General features: G+C 34.2%; 2 protein-coding genes across 4 annotated transcripts; both read left to right on the forward strand.

Moving 5' to 3' along the window:
• Nucleotides 1–421: 421 nt before the first annotated feature.
• Nucleotides 422–4,054, forward strand: LOC18097848 (B3 domain-containing transcription factor VRN1). 2 transcript variants are annotated; one of them, XM_052452099.1, is made up of 5 exons: nt 422–751; nt 2,048–2,258; nt 2,522–3,137; nt 3,229–3,428; nt 3,518–4,054. In XM_052452099.1, the coding sequence occupies exons 2-5, from the start codon at nt 2,217–2,219 to the stop codon at nt 3,785–3,787; spliced, it is 1,128 nt and encodes a 375-aa protein (XP_052308059.1). In that variant the 5' UTR covers nt 422–751; nt 2,048–2,216; the 3' UTR covers nt 3,788–4,054. The 2 variants fall into 2 exon arrangements, with proteins under 2 accessions (XP_052308059.1, XP_006384474.1); XM_006384412.3 differs by lacking the exon at nt 2,048–2,258.
• Nucleotides 4,055–12,940: 8,886 nt separating this feature from the next.
• On the forward strand, nt 12,941–15,326 carry LOC18097849 (B3 domain-containing transcription factor VRN1). 2 transcript variants are annotated; one of them, XM_052452100.1, is made up of 4 exons: nt 12,941–13,258; nt 13,895–14,516; nt 14,615–14,802; nt 14,890–15,326. In XM_052452100.1, exons 1-4 carry the CDS (start codon nt 13,154–13,156, stop codon nt 15,163–15,165), a joined length of 1,191 nt encoding a protein of 396 aa, XP_052308060.1. In that variant the 5' UTR covers nt 12,941–13,153; the 3' UTR covers nt 15,166–15,326. The 2 variants fall into 2 exon arrangements, with proteins under 2 accessions (XP_052308060.1, XP_024454808.1); XM_024599040.2 differs by having other exon boundaries at nt 12,947–13,258; nt 13,892–14,516.
• Nucleotides 15,327–20,101: the final 4,775 nt, after the last annotated feature.

The raw sequence follows: 20,101 nt of genomic DNA on the forward strand, positions 1-20,101 counted from the left end.
TAAAAAAAACAAAATAATCTAAATCCATCAAACAAGATTAATTAAGGTAAAGAATATAAATTGCTTTTGTATATATAGATTCATCAAATAAGTTGAATGTTCTTACGCATCTCTGCTCCACTTTTATAAGAACATAGATTTTGTTTTTGTATATTTAGATTCCGTAAAGAATATAAATTTTTGTTTTAAGGAGTGATGCTTTTTTAACCCATACTCCCAAGTATAAGCATTAATTTCCATTTTTTTTCCAGAGGAAGAAAGAGCAGATTGGTCAACAAATCGAACGGTGGAGATTAAACAAGTACAACAAAGTACAAAGCAGAGGATCCTTCTCTCTACGCTTTAATGATTGTCCGTCCCGTATTGTCCAAAAAAGGAAAAAGACAACTAAAAAAATTAACCTATTATTAGCACTTCTTACCTGGGTCAGGCTTTCGAGTCAGAACATGTCCAATTCAATGAGTCACGGAAACAACACACAACTCGTTCACCTTTAGATCAAGGTTTTTTTTTTTTTTTAAAGGTTTAAAACAATTTGACTAGGAACACTCAGTGTTGTGTAAGAAAAGGAGCAGATCTGAAATCAAAGAAACTCATCTTTCAATCAGATCTTTATCATTATGTAAATTGTCTCCCTCACTCACTCCCTCACTCCATCCCTGTCTTACCATACCCAAAATCTCAAATAAAAATGCCTAGACCTTTTTTTCAGAAGCTAATTCTCCCTGGCACTATCAGAGAAAAGAGACTGGTATATAAAAACCTTTCCTTCTCTTATTTTACATGCTTGTATTATTGCTTCTCAGGTGAGGTTTTGATAAAGGTTTAAACTTTATGAATTAAATTGTGAAATGATTGCGGTGGATGAGATTGAATGGAGTGATAGTTAAGTAAAAGGGTTTTGTTTAGATTTTGCTTGTGTCTTGCTTCGTTGATGTGTTTTCTTGGTTTACATAAAGTTTGAAACTTGGTGATATAATTTGTGAAATGATAAAAACCCAGAACTTCTTTCGATGATAAGATATTCAGAGTGATACCAGAGAGAAAAGGGTTTGTCAAAGTTGTTTAGATTTTGTTTCTTTCATGTTTCTTTGTTGTGTTCTTTTTCTTCGTTTTGTCAAAGCTGTCTAGATTTTGTTTCTTTCGTTCTTCTTTGTTGTGTTCTTTTTCTTGGTTTTGACAAGAACCCTATTTTTTCTTTGATTAGGAGTGGACTATGTGAAGGAAGGCCAACTGGAATTGGGTTTTTATTCTCTTGCTTTCGTAGCTTTCTGTTTAGCTCAGTTTTTTGTACAGCGGGATTTTTCTCTGGAAAATATCTTTTGAAAAAAATATATTTTGAGATACTAAGAATTGATAATTCAATCGAGAGTCCATGAATGGAATTATGTCAGAGAAAATACATGTTTGCTTAGTTATTGTTGGATGAAATCCTTTGTTCAGCTTGTAGAGTTTTGTTTAGGTTTGTTTCTGATTCAATCAAACAAGGTGGTTACTGGTTTGTTGAAAATTATTTACAAAAAAAGTTTAGGATACTATGATACAGCTAATTTAAATTGGTTATAGTTTTGCAGAGAGAAAAAAGAAAACAAAGCGTTAGCTTACAACTACAGTATGTATGACAATTCACTGCAAGGGAATGGAATTAGAATAGCATTTCCTTCTTGCATTACAGAACATTCCACCACAACATGGAAGTTTTAGTTTATCTTCATAAGGTTTCTTGGAAATTAAAGAAGCATGATAATAGATGACGTCTCGATTTGTTTTGGTGTACTGGATTGTCACTTTATTCTAAGATTGCTTAGTAAAATTGGACAAAATGAAGCATGGAATTGTTTTTAATGAATCTACTTTGCTTTCAATCATTCTAGAGATTTGAAAAGCTTTCTTTAGCTCACTGATTATGTCCTCTAGAAAAAGCATAAACTTCTAGATTTCATTTCCTATTTATTTTGATGATATCTAGAAAAGGAGCTTGCAGGTTCTGTTGTATACTGTGCATTAAATTTGTCTGATGGTTTATCTTTCCAAACCTGATGTGTAGGATCATTAGAAGATGTCATGTATGGAAACAAGTGGTGGCATTGAGAAAAACATTCATTTTCAATTAAAACAAAAACAATTAGTTTCACCAGGATCAACTGTAGCCTGCAGTTGCTACTGTGCTTTGTGGTTTGAGTGGCTCATGAAATTAGCAATCATAAAACACCATCATGCTTGGGTCTTTGGAGATGAATGTGCTTTTGGACCTCTTGGTATTCTTCTTTATTGTTTGCTCACAAAACAAAGCTTATGTTCGTGTGTTCTAAAATTTTGAGCCTACTTGGAGACAATTTCTTACATTTCATTGTAGAGTTGCTGTCAACTATAAGGAAATGGGACGTTCCAACCTTATGCAAATCTTTTATTGAGTTGAGCTTATACACATTATCGTCATCTGCAACACTACATTATGGGAACAAAATATTTGATTCTCCTTTGGGGAAAATGGAGCCTAACTTGGTTTGGTTTTCTGCAGAGGATCCCAGATAATTTTGTCAAGAAATTTGGACATGACTTATTGGGTTTTGCGAGACTCATTGTTCCCGGTGGTCATGTGTCTCGCATAGGATTAATAAAAGCTGATGAAAAATTATGGTTTCATGATGGTTGGCAGCAATTTGTTGAACGCTTCGCTATACACATTGGATACTTTTTGATCTTTCAATATGAAGGGAATGCAATTTTTAATGTTCATATATTCAATTTGCCCACTTCTGAGATAAATTATCACTCCAACTCTCTTAGTGGGAAAATATATCTTGCATTTGAAGAATTGGAAGATGATGACAGTGCTGCAAGCTCAGGCATCCCCACCACACAACTGATAGTCAACAAAAGTTACAATCCTCCTGCCTTGCAGAATTTGCTCAGTGGATCTAAACTTAATAATTGCTTAAATTGGGGTGGTGAAGAGAATATGCACTTAACAAAGAGTGCTAATGTTTCACAAGTGGCCAATGAATCGGCACGAAATGTATTTGCTCAATACAACGAGCATAAGAATTCTCAAGAAGAAGTGAAACTCTACAGCCCAGATGGAGAAACACCAAAACTGAAAAAACGTGGAAGGAAAAGGCTGAAAGTTGATCCCAGTGAGTTCTTTTAACTCAGATCCTCTTTTCATCTTGCTATGCCATTAGTATTGAAAGTTCTCATTTTTTGAGCTACTCAATGAAACTGCAGATGAGCAGCAGCTGTCATCTCCAAACGAAGATGATGGTGAAATGAGCTTTAGATTTTATGAAAGTGCTTCTGCAAGAAAGAGAACTGTCACTGCTGAGGAACGAGAAAGAGCAATGAATGCAGCTAAAGCATATGCACCTGATAATCCTTATTGTAGGGTTGTCCTACGACCATCATACTTATACAGGGGTTGCATTATGGTGAGTTATTAACTGATCTGCCATGCTAAATTTGCAATCCACAGCATACTTTGCTTTGCATAATGATGCAGTTCCTTTTCTTTTTGTAGTATTTGCCATCTGGCTTTGCAGAGAAGAATCTAAATGGACTTTCGGGGTTTATGAAACTTCAGTTACCTGATGGGAAACAGTGGCCAGTTCGTTGCCTTTACAGAGGAGGCAGAGCTAAATTTAGCCAGGGATGGTATGAATTCACGTTGGAAAATAATTTAGGGGAAGGTGATGTGTGTGTCTTCGAGCTGCTGAAATCCAGGGATGTCGTGCTGAAAGTTACAGTATTCCGAGTTCTCGAAGATGGTGGACTTATGAACCATCCTTAACTATAAGATACCATCTGCATGAAATTAGATAGACATTTGATGTTTAGTCATTTCTGGATTGGTAAACTCTATCAAGTAACGCCCTTTTCAATTCGGATGATCTGTGGCTGTGGTTTGTGGTACTTAAATGTTTGATGTCAGAGCAAATTTGTAGAACTTTCAGTTGTTTAGGTGCTTGAACAGAAAGTTGTGGCTTGAGTTGGCCTGTAAATATACTGTCCAATCCAGTTGACCTCAATGGAGCAGAACAACAGATCTTAGGCCTAATCTATTGTCGTTTCGGTTTGAAGTATCATTTACTGCCCTACGTCCATGGACTGCTTTGCTTGTTTGTTGGGATTTTGCCTTTTTATTTCATGGAAGATGAAAGAGAGTTTGGTATCGTCTACAGTGAATATAATATCATGTAAAAGCCATCTTCCCTTAGTATAAAACTTGGTAAAAGTTTTCCAAATAAATGTTAATTAGGTATAAAGTTCGTGTAGTGAACCATCTTTGTAGGCTCTTGGGAACTATGTGCTCAACATCAAGACGCTTGTTGTTTCGTGCGAAGTGCCTGCTAAGTATCTGTGCACGAGAGCTAAATATGCATGCATGTCTGTTATAGAGGGAGGTGGCCAACTTCTTTGTATAAGGGTATGTTTAAGTTAAACGACTGATTAACAGAATCTTTTGGACCATGATTTGACAGGGGACATTGACAAGTTCAATTTTGAACCTTCCAGCCCTCTATTGTAATCAAAGAATTTGGAATAGACAGTATGATATTGTAATCAAAGTCGCTTTGTAGAAAAATGTAAACTTTTGTTAAATGAGAAGTTCTAAGTTATATCTATTAAATAAGTTTTTAATGAAACGAAAAATATTCTGATGTTTAAGTTAATATTTGAGTTTTTTTTTTTTAAGTGACAAGCAAGTGTAAATTCAAAAAAATAAAAATGATATTTTATATAAAAAAGAGATTTGTGTGTTCCTGTCTCCAGGGGCGGAGCAAGAAAAAATAGTTAGGAGGGGTCAAATTATAAATTAGAGGGGACATAAAAAAATTCAGTTATTTTTATTAAAATTATAAATATTTATAAGGGAGGGGCATTTTCCTGCAGAGGCCCCAGCCCCCCTCCCTCTGCCACTGCCTGTCTCATTAAATGTGTTATCTGTGTAATGAGAAGATGGTAAATATAGTGTTCTTGAATGAATAATCATCTGGATCTCTCTCTCTCTCTCTTTCTCTTTCTCAAAGTCAGAGAATAAATAAATTGGGAAATATCTATAAAAATATCTGAGAAAATATATTATTCATGAATAGTACCATGTAAATAGTACTAGTAATCAAGTATTATTCATGAATAATAAAACAAGGTAGCTCGACCAAACCAAGCCATGGGAAGAGAGAGAAAAGAATGAGAGAGTGGTGGAGATCAGTTTGACCGAGTCTAGGGACTCAAACTCGTCTTGAACGAGCTTTGCAAGATAAACACAATTAATGAATAGTAAATATTATTAATGAATAGTAAATTAGACTATACCGAGCTAAAGGATAAAAGAGCAATGTACGAGAGAGAGATGAGGGGGTGGAGCTTGGTCTGATCAAGTCTAGGGACTCAGGACTTATTCTGAATCAGCTTTGCATGGTAAACACTATTCATGAATAGTAAACACCATTTATAAATAGTAAACAAGTCTATACCGAGCTAAGGAATGAGAGATAAATAGTGGGATATGAAGTTAAGTTAGGTCATGGTCTAACCGAGTGTGTTAGACTCGGTTGGGCCACGAACCAATCAAGTCTTGTAGGACTCGGTTGGTCCTTGGCCTAACCGAGCTTCTTTTCTAATTTTTTTTTGTTTTATTAACACAAAAAAAAGACTTGTAAACATACATGTTTGGAAGACTTTAAACAACTAAAGAGGAGGGGGGGATCCTTAAAGTGTAAAAGTTTAGTACCATTCATAAAATAGTAAACCGAGATGAAGTTTAGTTAGACTGAGCCTTGAAAAATACTATTCATAAAGAGTAATCAATAACATTATTCATTAATATTAGAACTGAGTTATGAAGCTTAGTTAAAAAAACTATTTTATTAAAAGGCTCAAAAGATGGAGATTCAAATATGTTAGTATAATCCATAGTGGATTATATGATCAAAAGTAATTGTTAAGCGTGCAAACTTCTTTTCTTAGCTTTGATTGTTTTTTATTTCACAAACCGGTGAAGGTAACCTCTAGTGATCAATCGTTCTATCTATTTTTTGAGTGCATGACACTCCTCAATGCCATGCTTGTTTTCATGGTAAAATAAGACAAAACATGTTAGGGTCCCTTGTGTTTGAACCATTTTTTTTTTTTTGAGGTGGATGTTATAGAAAGTCTTTTCCTTAAATAATAACTAACGCCTTTGTCTATGTGGTGGTCAAATGTGTGGTTATGAGCTCAAAGAACGTCAAATGATCATGGATGTGCCTCTTGGTGTTTCTTTTAGATGCTCTTGTTGAAGACTAATGGCATGGTGAAGATGCGTAGAAATATAAGTGACATTGTTTGGTCACGCTAGCTTCTTCCACCCTGATGTGGTTTTCTATTGCATGTTTCACTTCGAGGAGATCTTTATAAAGGATGGTGTATAACTTTACCAAAAAAGAATAGTTGTATACTCCATTAATCAGAGGTTCTGTAGCTATAGGTTCAAAAAGTCTTTCCATATTGAGCTTTTTTTTTTTTTTATTAAAATGTTGGAGATAGGCCCTAGTACTTTTATCTTCTCATTGTGTGACTACGAAGAGTTTTGTGGCATTTTTGTTTTTGTAGGAATGCTTATGCTGAAGCGAGAAATTAGTTTGGACCTAAGATAATGAAAATGGAGAATAAAGTCATGCTCTAGACTGTGATACCATGCACGTGCAGATCGATGAAGTGTTGTTGGAAGAAATTTGCACATAACATCAATGTCTTATGTGACAAGTTTTAAGAGGCTTCTCACATTTTATATGCGTTCCCGATAGTCTATGAGTCCCTTGTAGTTATCTCGACCAACTTTTATAGAGACACAATCTTTAAAGAGTTGAGTGTGTAACACACTATGATGAAGTGTAGACTCTTGGTGAGCACTGTGTTGTGTCTCATGAACTTTTGAAGTCATTAAGGTTGTCTCATTCCTAGGTCTTTTTCTGGTGGAGTGACGTGATGAAGTTGAATTGTTTCGAGTGTCTCGTGTGAGGAAAAGGCATGTAACTCCCTTTAAATATAAGAATATGAGTGTTACTCCCTTACATGTCATTTTGCCTTATTTCTTTATAGAAGTGGAGTTGTGTATATATACTTGGTGTATGTATAAGGGCTTGTTATTGTGTAGGAGGAAGAATATGAAGATGCATTTCCATCACTACAATAACATCGTTGAGTAACTGAACTTAGTTGCAAATCTATTGGAGTCCTAGAGGAGCTAGAGTCCCTGTAGGGAAAACAATCACTCTCTTCTATTCTGGAGTCTTATCACCCATGAAAAGTTTTTGAAAAAAAGGTAAAAGGGAATTAACAGACTTTTTGTTTAGTTTTCCACAAACGACGCCACTGATAAAGTCATGAAAAAGATTCACAGAAAAATATAGACTTTCCCAGGCTAAGGAATTATAGGCTTGAGTTGTAACTATAAAACAAGTCCCTTAAGGAACGAGAGACAATCTGATACTTCAGTTAGTATTTGAGTTATTTTTCAAAGTGACAAGCAGATACAAATTTAAGAAGATGAAAATGGTGTTTTTATACAGAGACGAGATATATGTGTTCTTTGTCTAGTTTAATGTGTTCTTTGTATAGTGAAGAGATAGTAAATGTAGTGTTCTTGGATGATTAATCATTTAGATCTCTCTCTCTTTCTCTCTATCTCTCTCTCTCTCTCAAAATTAGAGAATATATATCTGGAAAATATCTATAAAAAATCAAGAAAAGTACTATTCATGATCAATAGTAATGAATAGTACCATGTAAATAGTACTTTTCATCATGTACTATTCATGAATAGTAAAACTAGGTGAGATAAAGTAGCTTGACTAGACCAAACCAATAAAAGAGAGAAAAAAAAGAGGAAGAGAAAGAGAGGAGATGGTGGAGCTTGGTTCGACTGAGTTTGGGGACTCGAGACTCATTCTAAACGAGCTTGCATAGTAAACATTATTCATGAATAGTAAATACTATTCATGAATAGTAAGTGAGACAATATCAAGCTAAGCAATGAGAGAGAAATGGAGAGAGATGAAGTTCGGTTTGGCTACAACCCCAATAAGTCTCGTAGGTCTCAATTGGACCTCGGCCTAACCGAGTTGCTTCTTTTTTTTAATTTCTTTTTTTTGTTGTATTATCAGATATATTCTTATGTTTCCAATATTATAAAAGTGCAAAAATTACCTTATCTGGTTTATTAATGAATCTTTATCTAGTTTCTAAAAGGGTAAAGAAGAAAAATTGTTGATTAAATGCCAAATTAAGCTTCATTAATAATGATGATTTTACAAAAAAAAATTCTTTATGAATTCACTATTGGAAAACTTCTCCTTTAAATTTGTGGGTTTCATTCATAGAACTTGTTGTTACCCACTTTTGATCCCACAAAAAAATAGAAAAAAGAAAATAAAAAAAATACAAGAAGAAAGCCTTAGAAGATTGCTCAAGTTGGTGATAAAGAACCAAGATAACAAGTAAAAAAGTTGGAGTACCAAAATGTATAAGATTATCAAAATTGGTAACCCAATTCTAACTGACAAAAGGTTTCATTGGTGAATTTTTTTTAGGTAAAGAAATACAATTTTGAATAATTAAGGACTTAATGAGAATTCTGGAAGGCTTAATTATTTTTATTGAGGTCTTGATTGCAAGAAAAATCAGTTTTTTGGAGTCAATTTGGGTGTTAATTGGAAGAAACTAAAGTTTGGAGATTAAAATTAGACTTTTAAAGGTTTAATTGGTCAAATAAGGAGCTTAATTGCATTTTCCTAAGACCAAAGACCAACCTGTAAGTGACATGTAATTTCAGGGGTAGAAATTGGTGAGATCAGGGGGACAAAATCAAAAGGAAATGAAATTTTGATGGTCAATTAATAATGAAATTAAACAAATTAAAAATCAAGGACTCGTTTGTAAAAGGTGTTAAACTTTGGGGCTGATATTTTAATTTGAAAAGGGTGTAATTGCATGCAATTAAAAGTTGAGAGGCAATTACAATGCAATTAAAAGGAATTGGAAGAGGAGGGACCAAATTGAAATTGGCCAAATCTAAAAATAAAAAACCCTAATTTCTAGGGTTCAACCTAGACGACGTTTCATTCACCCATTGTCCATCTCCTTCCTTGACAATTTTGGATGATCAAGTGAGCATGTTTAAGCAAATAAATGTGGTGCCTCCGACGACTTCAAGGGCTATAACCACCATCATTCAAATGAGAAACACTCCCTCTACAATCTTATGCCCATGAAATTGGACATTTACACCCCAATTCTTCCATAGAAGTCTCCATTATCTTGTCCCCAATCAACATGTTCCATAAATTTTATTTGGGCATACGAGCCCCTAATGAATTCAAAACATCATATTTATTCATGAGAATAAATCTTTATTCTAAACTATAGACAAACCATTGGTTAAGAACCCATCAATATCTTTAAGTCACATTTAGACAACGCAATGCAGCTTATCTTAGGTACGGTACGCTAGTGGTGCTAATACCTTTCATAGCCACAACCAGTCTTTTACCTTAGAATTTAATATAAGACCAATCCACCCAAGTCTCCTAGTGATCCTAAATCAAACAACTAGGTAGTGATTCTTTGATCCTAATGCCACAACCCCACGCGCACACGTGCAACATAACTTAATATTTTTTGGTGTGTAAAAACATATATACACACACTAAATAAAAAATTATTTTGAAAAGAATTTTTGATAAAATCAACATTATTATAAAAAACTCTAAAACCAATCGATTCTTGGATGAATAATCTTTTAGATCTCTCTCTCCCCCTTTCCAAATCAAAGAATATATATCTGAAAAATATCTTGAAAATATCTATAAAAAATCTAAGAAAAGATATTATTCATGAATTGTAATGAACAATACAATGTAAATAGTACTATTCATGAATAGTAAAATGATATGAGACAAATTAGGTTGGCCAAACCAAGCCAAGGTAAGAGAGAGAGAGAGAGAGAGAGAGAGAGAGAGAGAGAGAGAGAGAGAGAGAGAGAGAAGGGGGTAGAGCTTGGTTTGAGTTAGTATGTGGATTCGAGACTCATTGTAAAGGAGCTTTGCATAGTAAACATTATTCATGAATAACAACGAAGACTATACCGGGTTAAGCGATGAGAGAAAAATGGAGAAAGATGAAGTTCGGTTGGGCAACTATCCAAACAAGTCTTATGGGACTCGGTTGGACCTCGGGCCAACCATGCTGCTTCTTTTTTATAATTTTTTTTTGTTATATTATCAGATATGTTCTTTTGTTTTCAAGATTATAAAAGTGCAAAAATTAATTTATCCAGTCCATTAATAAATCTTTATCCAATTTCTAAAAAGTAACAGAAGAAAAATTATTGATTAAATGTCAAATTAAGCTTCATTTAAATGATTATTTTACAAAAAGATTCTTTTTGAATTAATTATTGGAAAACTTCTCCTTTAAATTACATAGATGCCTTTAAAATGCAAGAAAAAAATGAAAGGCTAAGAGAGCTTTTGCATAATTTTTTTTCTTTAGAAATAATATATTTACTTCATTGTCCTTAAAGTCAAGAAAATTAAAAGATGGGTCAAAGGGTATTTTAGTATTTTTCTTATGGTTTTTTTGCTATACTCTATTTGGATTATGGAAAAATTATTATTTTCATAAATAAAAATAATAATAAAAAAGAAAAAATAGGCAACTCATGCTCTTACTACCCGCACGCTTTGGATGGCACGTGTAGTGTCGTGTGACCAAAATTTGTCAATTGTTGTGCCATCCAAAACATCTAGTGGAGACAAAGCTTATGGGCAACACATGTTTCTCAAATCATGACGGTTTGGTGGCAGTTGACTTTTTTTCTCCTGCCTCTATTTTCTCTCCCCACTCCTTGAAATTCATGTTAGGTTAGCCAAAAATCAGGGTTGTCCTCTTATCTATTTTGTCTTTAAATTAGGATCCTCTTTGTTTTGATTGGTTTTTCTTCGTTTTGGATTATTTTTAATTTTTTTTTCAATTTCATCATTTTATATTTTATTTTGTTTTTTTTATATCAAATATGATACTCATTTTTATTATTGTTGTTTTTTTTAAATCTTTTTTCTTGTTTTTTTTTTTCTTTTAATTTTGTCACTCATCATTTTATTTTATTTTTTTTCTAGATGGAGTACTTATTCTTTTAATTATTTTTTTTATCCTTTTTTTTTCTTTCAATTAGTCCCTCAACATTTTATTTCATTTGTTTTTTTCATTCAATTTTGATCCCCATTCTTTTAATTACTTTTTTTTTTATTTTGTTTTTTCTTTCATTTTGTCCCTCAACATTTTATTTTATTTGTTTCCTATCCAAATTTATTTTTTTGATTAAGTCTCTTATTATTTTTTTCATTAGTTTTTATACTAGATTAGGTTCTTATTTTTTTATTACTATTTCTTTTCTTTTTAATATTTTTTATGGTTAAGAATTTTGTTCAAAATTTTTATTTGTCTTGTATAAGGTCATCTTGGTCTCATGACCAAAGTTGCTAGTTTTAAATATTAGTCCAATTTAACTCCTGTATTTTTTTTTAATTCCATCATTTGATATTAGGCTATTGGGTTTTGAGCTTTTTATTTTTTCCATTTAGTTTCTCTGGAGTTATCCCGGGTCGTGGATTAGTCAAGTTAACACAAGTTGTTTTGGATTTTTTTCAATGTTTTTTTTTTAATTTTATCCTTTGACATTGGGCTATTGAGTCTTAAGATTTCTTATTTTTTATGCTTTTCTTTTCTATATGGTTATCCTAGGTTGCAGGTTCATTAGGTTAACCCAATGTGACTTGTGTTTTTTTTCCAATTTTTTTTATTTAGGTTTGATCCTTTTTTTTATGTTAGTTTTTTTAAAAATAATTTTCTTATCTCAATCTCTTGTCGTGGATGGTGGGTTAATAAAGTGAATCCAAGTTGACTCAGATTTTTTTCTTTTTATGTTTTTTTTTTTAATTTTATCGTTTGAAATTAGCTTTGTTGAGCCTTGAGCTTTCTATTTTTTTTCTTTAAAATTATTCGGGATCACGAGTTAGTCAAATTCATCTGGATTCATTCAAGTTATTATTGTTTAATTTTTTTTTTATGTAAAACAAAATTTAATTCTTAGGATGGTGCAGTGTAGGAAAAAAATAAAATCTAGTTTACGCCATAGTTATCAGACCCGGCCCGGCCTGACGGGTCAACCCGGGACCTTGGCCGGATCTATTTTATTGAAAATCCTGGCCTGCAAGTGGCCTAAAGAAAACCAGTCGACTTGCTAGGTCAATCCGGAACCCGGGTGACCCAACAAAACTAGGTAGAGATCCTTTTTTTTAAATGCATTTTCTTCTTCTAGTCAGAGACCTTTTTCTTTTATATTTTTCAGTTGGTTACTAACCCATTTCAAAGTTTATTATATAAAAACTAGAAGATTGTTTTATTTTTTCAATGTGAAATAAAAAACTTTTTTGATTTAAATACTTTAACTTAAAAAAATAATATAATATTTTTCTAATGTAATAAAAAAACCTTTTAAAATAATTTTTTAAACTTTATTATTTATAACATGTATAACTTATATTTACACTGATTATTTTTTAATTTTTTTATATAAAATATTAAAATATTAAATATTTTTTTTTTATTTTTTCGAGTTGATTCAATAATCTGGGATTCAGTCTCTTGACCAGATCAACCCTGAATCGGGTTTGGTAACCATGGTTTAAGCTATAAATAAAGTGAAGGGTAACTTTATAGAAAGGAAAACAGGTGATGGGTCAATGAAATGGATAAAGGTGGTCATATCCTAGTGATTAGTGAACAAGTGGTTAAAAACCCAAGAATACAAGCCTTTGCTTTCTCAAGTTTTACTTATATAGTCACATTCTTACCATTAAACAGAGAATTTACACCATTATGATTCATTAATCACATGGGACTGCCAAAAAGTCACAATCAAGAAGTCTGATGTAATCAATAACCTTTGATCCTAATCATCCATTTCAACTTTTCGTATTAAGGCCCCACGTGTGGTTCATACACCATGGGTGGCACTTGCTACCAAAAATCTCTAGTTCTTACATTGCATAGAGATGAACGGGACCTGTAATTTGGTCATTATCATCAGATAGTTACAGGCTTGCTGAAAGAAATGTCACAAGCAGCAGTAAAGCCAGACGGGTCTGATTCTCCGGCAAGAAAATCTTGCATGTTTTACAAGTTGATGGTTGCTTCCATTCTCCAAGACAAAAAGCTGGTAAACTTTAATTTACTTTCTTGCTCTGTTTGCTTGTTTGGTTACAGAGAAAATGAAGAGAAGAGTTCTTGTGTTATTATAGTATTAGCTCCTATTTAGGTACTCAAAATGTAGAAATCTGTTTGGCTTTTGAGAAAATTGCAGGAGTTCTAGTTTTTCAGCTAGAATCCAGCTTTGATTACCGACGACGACTTTTTTATTATCCTTTTTTTTTTCTTATTGCAAATTTTGCTTGATGATTTTCTATCCTCATGGGAGTTGAAAATTTTCAAATTTGTTAACCAGGCAAGGTTGAAGAAAGAGTTGGAAATTAGCTTACTGTTAATGTCTCTACTCTTTTCAGATTGTTTTGACAAATAGTTTGAGTTGTGGATCATCGTTTGCCTTATGGGTCTTTCTTTTCCTTAATTCTTCTGTATGTGGCCTTGAATGGTGTTATTTTTCATTTTCCTTTGTCTTTCTTTAGCCTTAATGTCTTATTCTTTTTTCCTTTTTAAGGTATTTTCTGTGGTTTGCTCTTGTTTACTGTACAAGAGGATTCAATGTTTTGTTTGACTTGAAAGAGAGCGCCTAGGTTGTCTTGAAAGATGGTGTCTTTGTTTCGAAATGTGACTTGATTGTTTATGCCAACAGAAGATACCAAAAAAGTTTGTCAACAAATATGGAGATGAACTTTCTTCCGTTGCCACACTTACTGTTCCCTGTGGTCGTATCTGTCTAGTGGAATTGCAAAAAGTTAACGGCAAGTTATGGTTTCACAAGGGTTGGCATGAATTTGTAGAATGCTACTCCATTCGTGTTGGGTATTTCTTGGTCTTCATATATGAAGGAAAATCAAACTTCAATGTTCATATGTTTGATTTGACGGTTTCAGAGATAAAGAATCCATGTAATTCTCTTAGTCAGTTGCAAGAATCCAGCCATGACAATCCATGTCTATTACCCAATGAGAAAGATGATGGCCTTGAAAAAGTCTTGGGTTTCAGACCTCCATCTCCTAATCTCCTTTCCTCGATAACAAGCAAAAATTGTAATGAATATATCCATTGCAACTGGATTCAATCTACTTCCACTGCTAGTCTAGAGAAGCCACATGTAAGAACAGATGTATACAATATGAGAGAAAACTTTCAATCTTCTCGAGACATAGGTACACAGTTTAATGGGATGGAGCTTACAAGTACCGAGGATGGAGCTGGTTCCGTTATCCCAGGCATAACAAGAAAAACCAGAGGACGCAAACGGATGAGTGAGAATAGTAAGCATTTTTAACTTGCATTCCGTCTTTATGATATGTTCTTAATTGACTTTTACATTACTAGTTAGTTGAAGATGTTGATAAACATGCGTCACCAGGCATCCAGAACGTGAAACTAAAGTCGACCCATGTAAGAAATACTTCTGAAACTCTTACAAGGAGGCGGAGAGCTGTAACACCGGAGGAAAAGGAAAGGACAATTCGTGCAGCTCACATGTTCAGGTCTGATAATCCTTTTTTCCGGGTTATCTTGCGACCATCTTATGTATATAGGGGATTTCTTCTGGTAAGCCGTTGGACTGGATTGTTTAAAATAATCCCAAATTTCATTTGTAAAGAATGTATATGAAGTTTCGATTGTTTTCTTTTACAGCACATCCCGTCCAGTTTTGCGCGGACCTTTTTGAACACGGTTACAGGATTTGTCACACTTCAGGTTTCTGATGGAAAACAATGGCCTGTCAGATGCTCTTTCAAGGATGGTAAAGCAAAGTTGGGCCAGGGGTGGACGGAATTTGTTTGGGAAAATAATTTGGAGGAAGGGGATGTTTGTATCTTTGAGTTGATTCATGCAAAAGAAATTGTGCTGAAAGTTGCTGTATTTCGAGTGCTTGAAGATGCAGCACCAACTGGCCAACTTTCAAATTAGATTCAGTCAGACAAAAACTAATCATAGTTTTTGTAGGAGGTGAATTGTAAAACATCAATCAGGCGTATCACTCTTCGTGTTCTATTAGTTTGTTAACCTTTGTTTATTCAGCTGGAACCTGATGCATATTGCCAATGTAACATGATTGATCTTTTATCTGCTGGTGCGATCTTAATTTCATAACTAGCACATAAAGGGCTTTTTTCTTTTCTTGTTTGTAATCCCAAATAATATGTGGCTGTCTGCAGGGGTTTGCCGCACTCAATTCTAGCGATGTGATGGCATTCAAGCTGCCTTGTATTTGTGCATAGCATGACTGCTTTGTAAATTATAAAGAGTAATTATCAGCTTAGGGTTTCATGTTGTAGAATACATAAGCAACTCCCTTGTATTGTTTTCGTGTCACGTGTTAGGGGAAAAGAGTTACAACTTTTCCTTAACCAACTGGCCGCAAAGCAATCTTGTTCTCAATTCTCAGCATCTTGTGTCGCAGTTAGGTCATCTGAAAACAATTATTGCTGTTTTTCGGTTGGATGGAAAGGTTTGTAGCTTAAAATCAGAATTGTTGCGTTCTCGGATATCTATTTGCTTGTTTTTCAAAGTGTTTTTACATCAAATAATATTTTTTTTTGTCCTGGAATTGATTTGTAATTGCGTTTAATCACTTCTACTTTGCGTGCAATTTATCCTAGAGTTGATTCAAAAGCCAATTTATCTGAATGGGGCAAGTCATGAACTTCGTGCTTTGTGTGCAATTGTCCTAGAGTTGATTTGTAATTGCGTTTTTCTCTAGGTAGCCCTTTTCCCATACAATTTTTTTCTCTGATTTCTTTTTACCAAGAGTCCCTGCTCGTCAAAGTTGTAAAGGTATCTATTCTGAAATTTAAAGTGGTGGTGGTGGTGGTGATTTTATTATCCTTTTCTTTCCTTTTTCCTGCACCCACTAGCTTAGCTGGGAAAAATATTTTAGTCAACCTTTTTAGTGTTTTGTCTTGATTCTTTAACGAAGATCATCAATGCGCCTCATTATTTATATAGGTAATTATCACTACATGGACAATCGGACTTAGCCTGGAGAATCATGGAAGATCCTGGAATTCAAATGATTTCCAGAGGAGAAGAAAAGGTGGTAGAAATCTGGATCAAACCGAAGAAAAAACATGCCAAAAACTGCCATTGTTATCGAATATCAAGCATGAAGGCAGCAAGCCCGAAGCAATTCAGACAGCTTCGATCCTCAAAAACTATAATTTCTTAATGTGAACATTCAAGTAGCTACCATTCCAAATAAGAAAGAAGTTTTGAAAAACATTATCTCATAGACTCAAATCATTGCCAACCACGGTGGGCACTGATTTCAACAAAACTTTGTCGTCATCACACTTGCAACGACGGTCGAATAATAGAACTTACTTCTAAAACAACAACATCAAGCCCTGCAACATCAAACAACAATACCTGAAAAATAAATGGATGGCCTCCCGACATGACAGCTCTAAATAACAGCCAACAGAAGAAAAAATGGCTGCCGAAACGATTGTTTCTAAGGGGCACCAAACATATCACAGAAGAGTCTGAATTTTAGAGAAAGAAAGTGCAAATGAACGAGTAAACTTATCACCAGTGCAACATTACTAATAGCTTCACAATTAAGAAGGAGACCTAGCTAAAAAGTCATATTTTTATCATTAAAATGCTATTTTATTAATTTAGCTCTTCAAAATAATATCTATTTTTGAAAATACTATAATTACACCCCTCAGCCTCTATGAATCATTAGTGATGGCTCTAAAGGCAACAGAGAGCATATGTAATGACAGAGCTAAAAATAAAATAAAATTATTTTTTAGCTTTTTTTTCTTGATAGTACATCTGTAATGGGAAAGCCAAATAAAAAATAAAAATGGCTTTTCTATCAAAGAAAAATCATTCCTGCATATCTATTAAAAAAATCAAAATATTTAAATAGATTATTTAAAGATTCATTCTTTCATTGTTTCAATTTTTTTCAATAGTTTTTTCCTTAAAAAAAGCCAAAAGTATCAATATTAAAATATAAATAGATTGTTAAAATAGTTTTTTTCATTGCAGTGCAGATAATAATAATAAAATTATATTTATATTATTCAAAAAGTCATATCAACAATTTGGTTCTTCTAAATAGCTTTTGTCATTGAAAATGCTCCTAAGTTATCAAAAGGGTGGATTGCATTTTGCAAGGAAAATGGTTTAGATGAAGGTGATAATTGTGTGTTTGAGAAGATTAAAGGAAAGAAGAGTGTGCTGAAAGTTAATGGTGATCTTTGAATTGACATTTAGGAAAAAATGAATTGTTCAAACTCTATTGTTAGTATATGCTTGCTTGTATTTATGACTTATTGATTAGTTCTAAAATCCAAGATGTATAGGAATAAGATGATTTCTTAGTTCAAATAATTTGATCAATTCTCCCTAGTCAAGGTGTCTAGTAGTTGTGGTAGTAGCAGGTGGTACCTGATGAGCCAGGTGACCAGTAGTTATGGTAGTAGTGGGTGGTGCTTGGTGAGCCAGGTAACCAATAATTTTTACCTGTAAAAGGTTCTCTTTAATGGATGTGGAGACTCTTGACAAAGTCAGTAATTTTATGGAGAGAGAAAGTGCAATGATATTTTAGAGAGATAGACTCTGAAAATATATATGCTAAAAATGTTAAGAATGAAGAGATTATGAACTTTTGACATGAAGGATTCATAGTGTATTTATAGCCCATAAATCTTGTCATTTTTATGGAGAGGAGAGGTTGAGGTGTAATTTCATCATTGTGATATTTTGAGTTGTATTCTACTCAAGCATGTTGGGCTCAGGGTGCGCTTCCTAGCCCGAGCACATTGGCCTCAAGCATGGAAGCCCGAACACACAGGGGTGTTAGGATACTCACATAGCACCAAAGGTGTTAGACGTGTCACGCCCAGCAAGTTGTGAATGTCATGCCTATTTTGGGCGTGACGGCACGCCCAACACGGGTGTGTGCCTTGCATGCCCAGCATTGGCTTGGGCTTCTTGCCCGAGCTCATGCTTTCTAGGGAGTTGTGCTTGGGCTACCAAACTCCTCAGGTGTTGGGTTTGGGCTACCATAGAGAATTGGTAAGAGGCCTTTAGGCATCACCTGAAGAATAGAGGATCTTGAATCAACCTTTGAAAATTGTAGGGTTATTTCCCTAGGGAGACTAAGTCAATCCCTTTCTTGGAAAGTATCTGAAAGCCCACATTGAAGATATGTAGATATGAAATGTATGTCAAAGATATATTATTTTTATTAAAAAAAACTTACATTTATATTGAGGATTATACATCCTAAGGTGAATTGAGTGATAGGTACAAGAAAGGTTCTTAGGAGTAACATGTCTTGGAGGTGGCGCTAAAGTGTTTGCTTTGATTGTCCTAATAACTTCAAATAAGTGATCATTAGGATACACCAAACGATTATGGGTTGATCTTGCATGGTTCTTCATCGAGCTTTCATTTCTACTAGGAGAATGATTTCACTTAGAAGGTCTTTCATGCTGGTTCTTTGAAAAACAAGGAGGCCCATGTGGTAACAAGTTGGCCTCTTCCACTTGTATATGATTTTTCATGACTTGATTTACCTCAAGCAAGTTTTTGTTGGGTAAAGAATAAAGTTTTTCCATAGTGTATGTTCCCTTACCCCTCTTATCAAGGCCTCAAAGGCTACTAGCTCAAGCAATTCTTTAACTTTGAGTATCGCCTCACTGAATCTCTTTAAATATGCTCGTGTGGACTTACCTATTTGTTGGGTAACACCAAATAGTTTCCTTGAGCTTTTCTTAGCTAGTATGCTGGTGCTGAAGCGTGCCACTAGCTTAGCACATAGGTCACTAAACCCATTAATGGAGCTTGGCTCCAAATTATTGTACTATGCATGCTCATATCCTTGGGAAGTTGTGGGGAGGATTTTGCATATCGAGTCACTATTCTAGATGACCAACTCTAAGCTACCACGCACATTCTATACATGCTTCCATGGGTCAACCATCATAATTGGCGCGAGCGACCCCTTGAGGGACTCTCAAGATTGTCATTATGTTTAGTCTCATTTGGGTAATGTAATCATTTACGGGCGCCTAATGTGGCCGTGACGTTGAGGCGGTTGTGTATTACTAAGAGTGTTAAGACTTGTCGGGGTGACAAGGTTTGATTTTGCCCTTGGATTCCCAACATGATCTGAGTGAGAAGTTACACCTGACTAATGAGTTGTTAAAGGTCTGATTGGGTAGAAGTATTTGTGGTAACAAGTAGATTTGTCATGCATCCTAACCCAAGTGTGTCTTGGTTGTATGCTATGAAATGACCTGAAAATATCAAAAAAAAGTTTTAGAAACTAATGGATGTTTTATTAGGTCTTCATAGATGGCACCAATTGATAGGTTTCAAGATCCAAGATGCTTAGGAATAAGGCTGATGTGTTGGATAATTGATTGATCTTTTAGTTCAAACAATCTGATCAATTCTTCTTAGTCAAGGTGTCTGGTAGTTATGGTAGTAGTAGATGGTGCCTAGTGAGCCAGGTGATCGGTAGCTGTGGTAATAGCGAGTGATGCCTGGTGAGCGAGGTGACTAGTAGCTATGGTAGTAGCATGTGGTGCTTGGTGAGCCAGATGACCGGTAGCTGTTACCCATAAAAGGTCTCATTTGATGGACGTCAAAACTCTCTGATGGTAAAGTCTATAACTTTATGGAGAGAGAAAGTGCAATGATATTTTAGAGAGATAAGCTATGAAAATATGTATACTAAAAATGTTAAGAATGAAGAGATTATGAACCTTTGGCTTGAAGAATTCATGATATATTTATAGCCTATGAATCTTTCTTTTTTTTGTGGAGAGAAGAGGCTAAAATGTAATTTCACCCTTGTGATATTTTGAGTTGTACTCTACTC

Source organism: Populus trichocarpa, chromosome 4 (assembly GCF_000002775.5).
Source record: "Populus trichocarpa isolate Nisqually-1 chromosome 4, P.trichocarpa_v4.1, whole genome shotgun sequence".
Taxonomy (NCBI): domain Eukaryota; kingdom Viridiplantae; phylum Streptophyta; class Magnoliopsida; order Malpighiales; family Salicaceae; genus Populus; species Populus trichocarpa.

Coding starts and splice junctions, on each gene's coding strand:
- LOC18097849 (XM_024599040.2), top strand. CDS start 13,154: ATGTCACAAGCAGCAGTAAAGCCAGACGGGTCTGATTCTCCGGCAAGA. Junction 14,517..14,614: donor CAAACGGATGAGTGAGAATA/GTAAGCATTTTT, acceptor ATGCGTCACCAG/GCATCCAGAACGTGAAACTA. Junction 14,803..14,889: donor TATATAGGGGATTTCTTCTG/GTAAGCCGTTGG, acceptor TTTCTTTTACAG/CACATCCCGTCCAGTTTTGC.
- LOC18097848 (XM_006384412.3), top strand. CDS start 692: ATGCCTAGACCTTTTTTTCAGAAGCTAATTCTCCCTGGCACTATCAGA. Junction 752..2,521: donor CTATCAGAGAAAAGAGACTG/GTATATAAAAAC, acceptor GGTTTTCTGCAG/AGGATCCCAGATAATTTTGT. Junction 3,429..3,517: donor TATACAGGGGTTGCATTATG/GTGAGTTATTAA, acceptor TTCTTTTTGTAG/TATTTGCCATCTGGCTTTGC.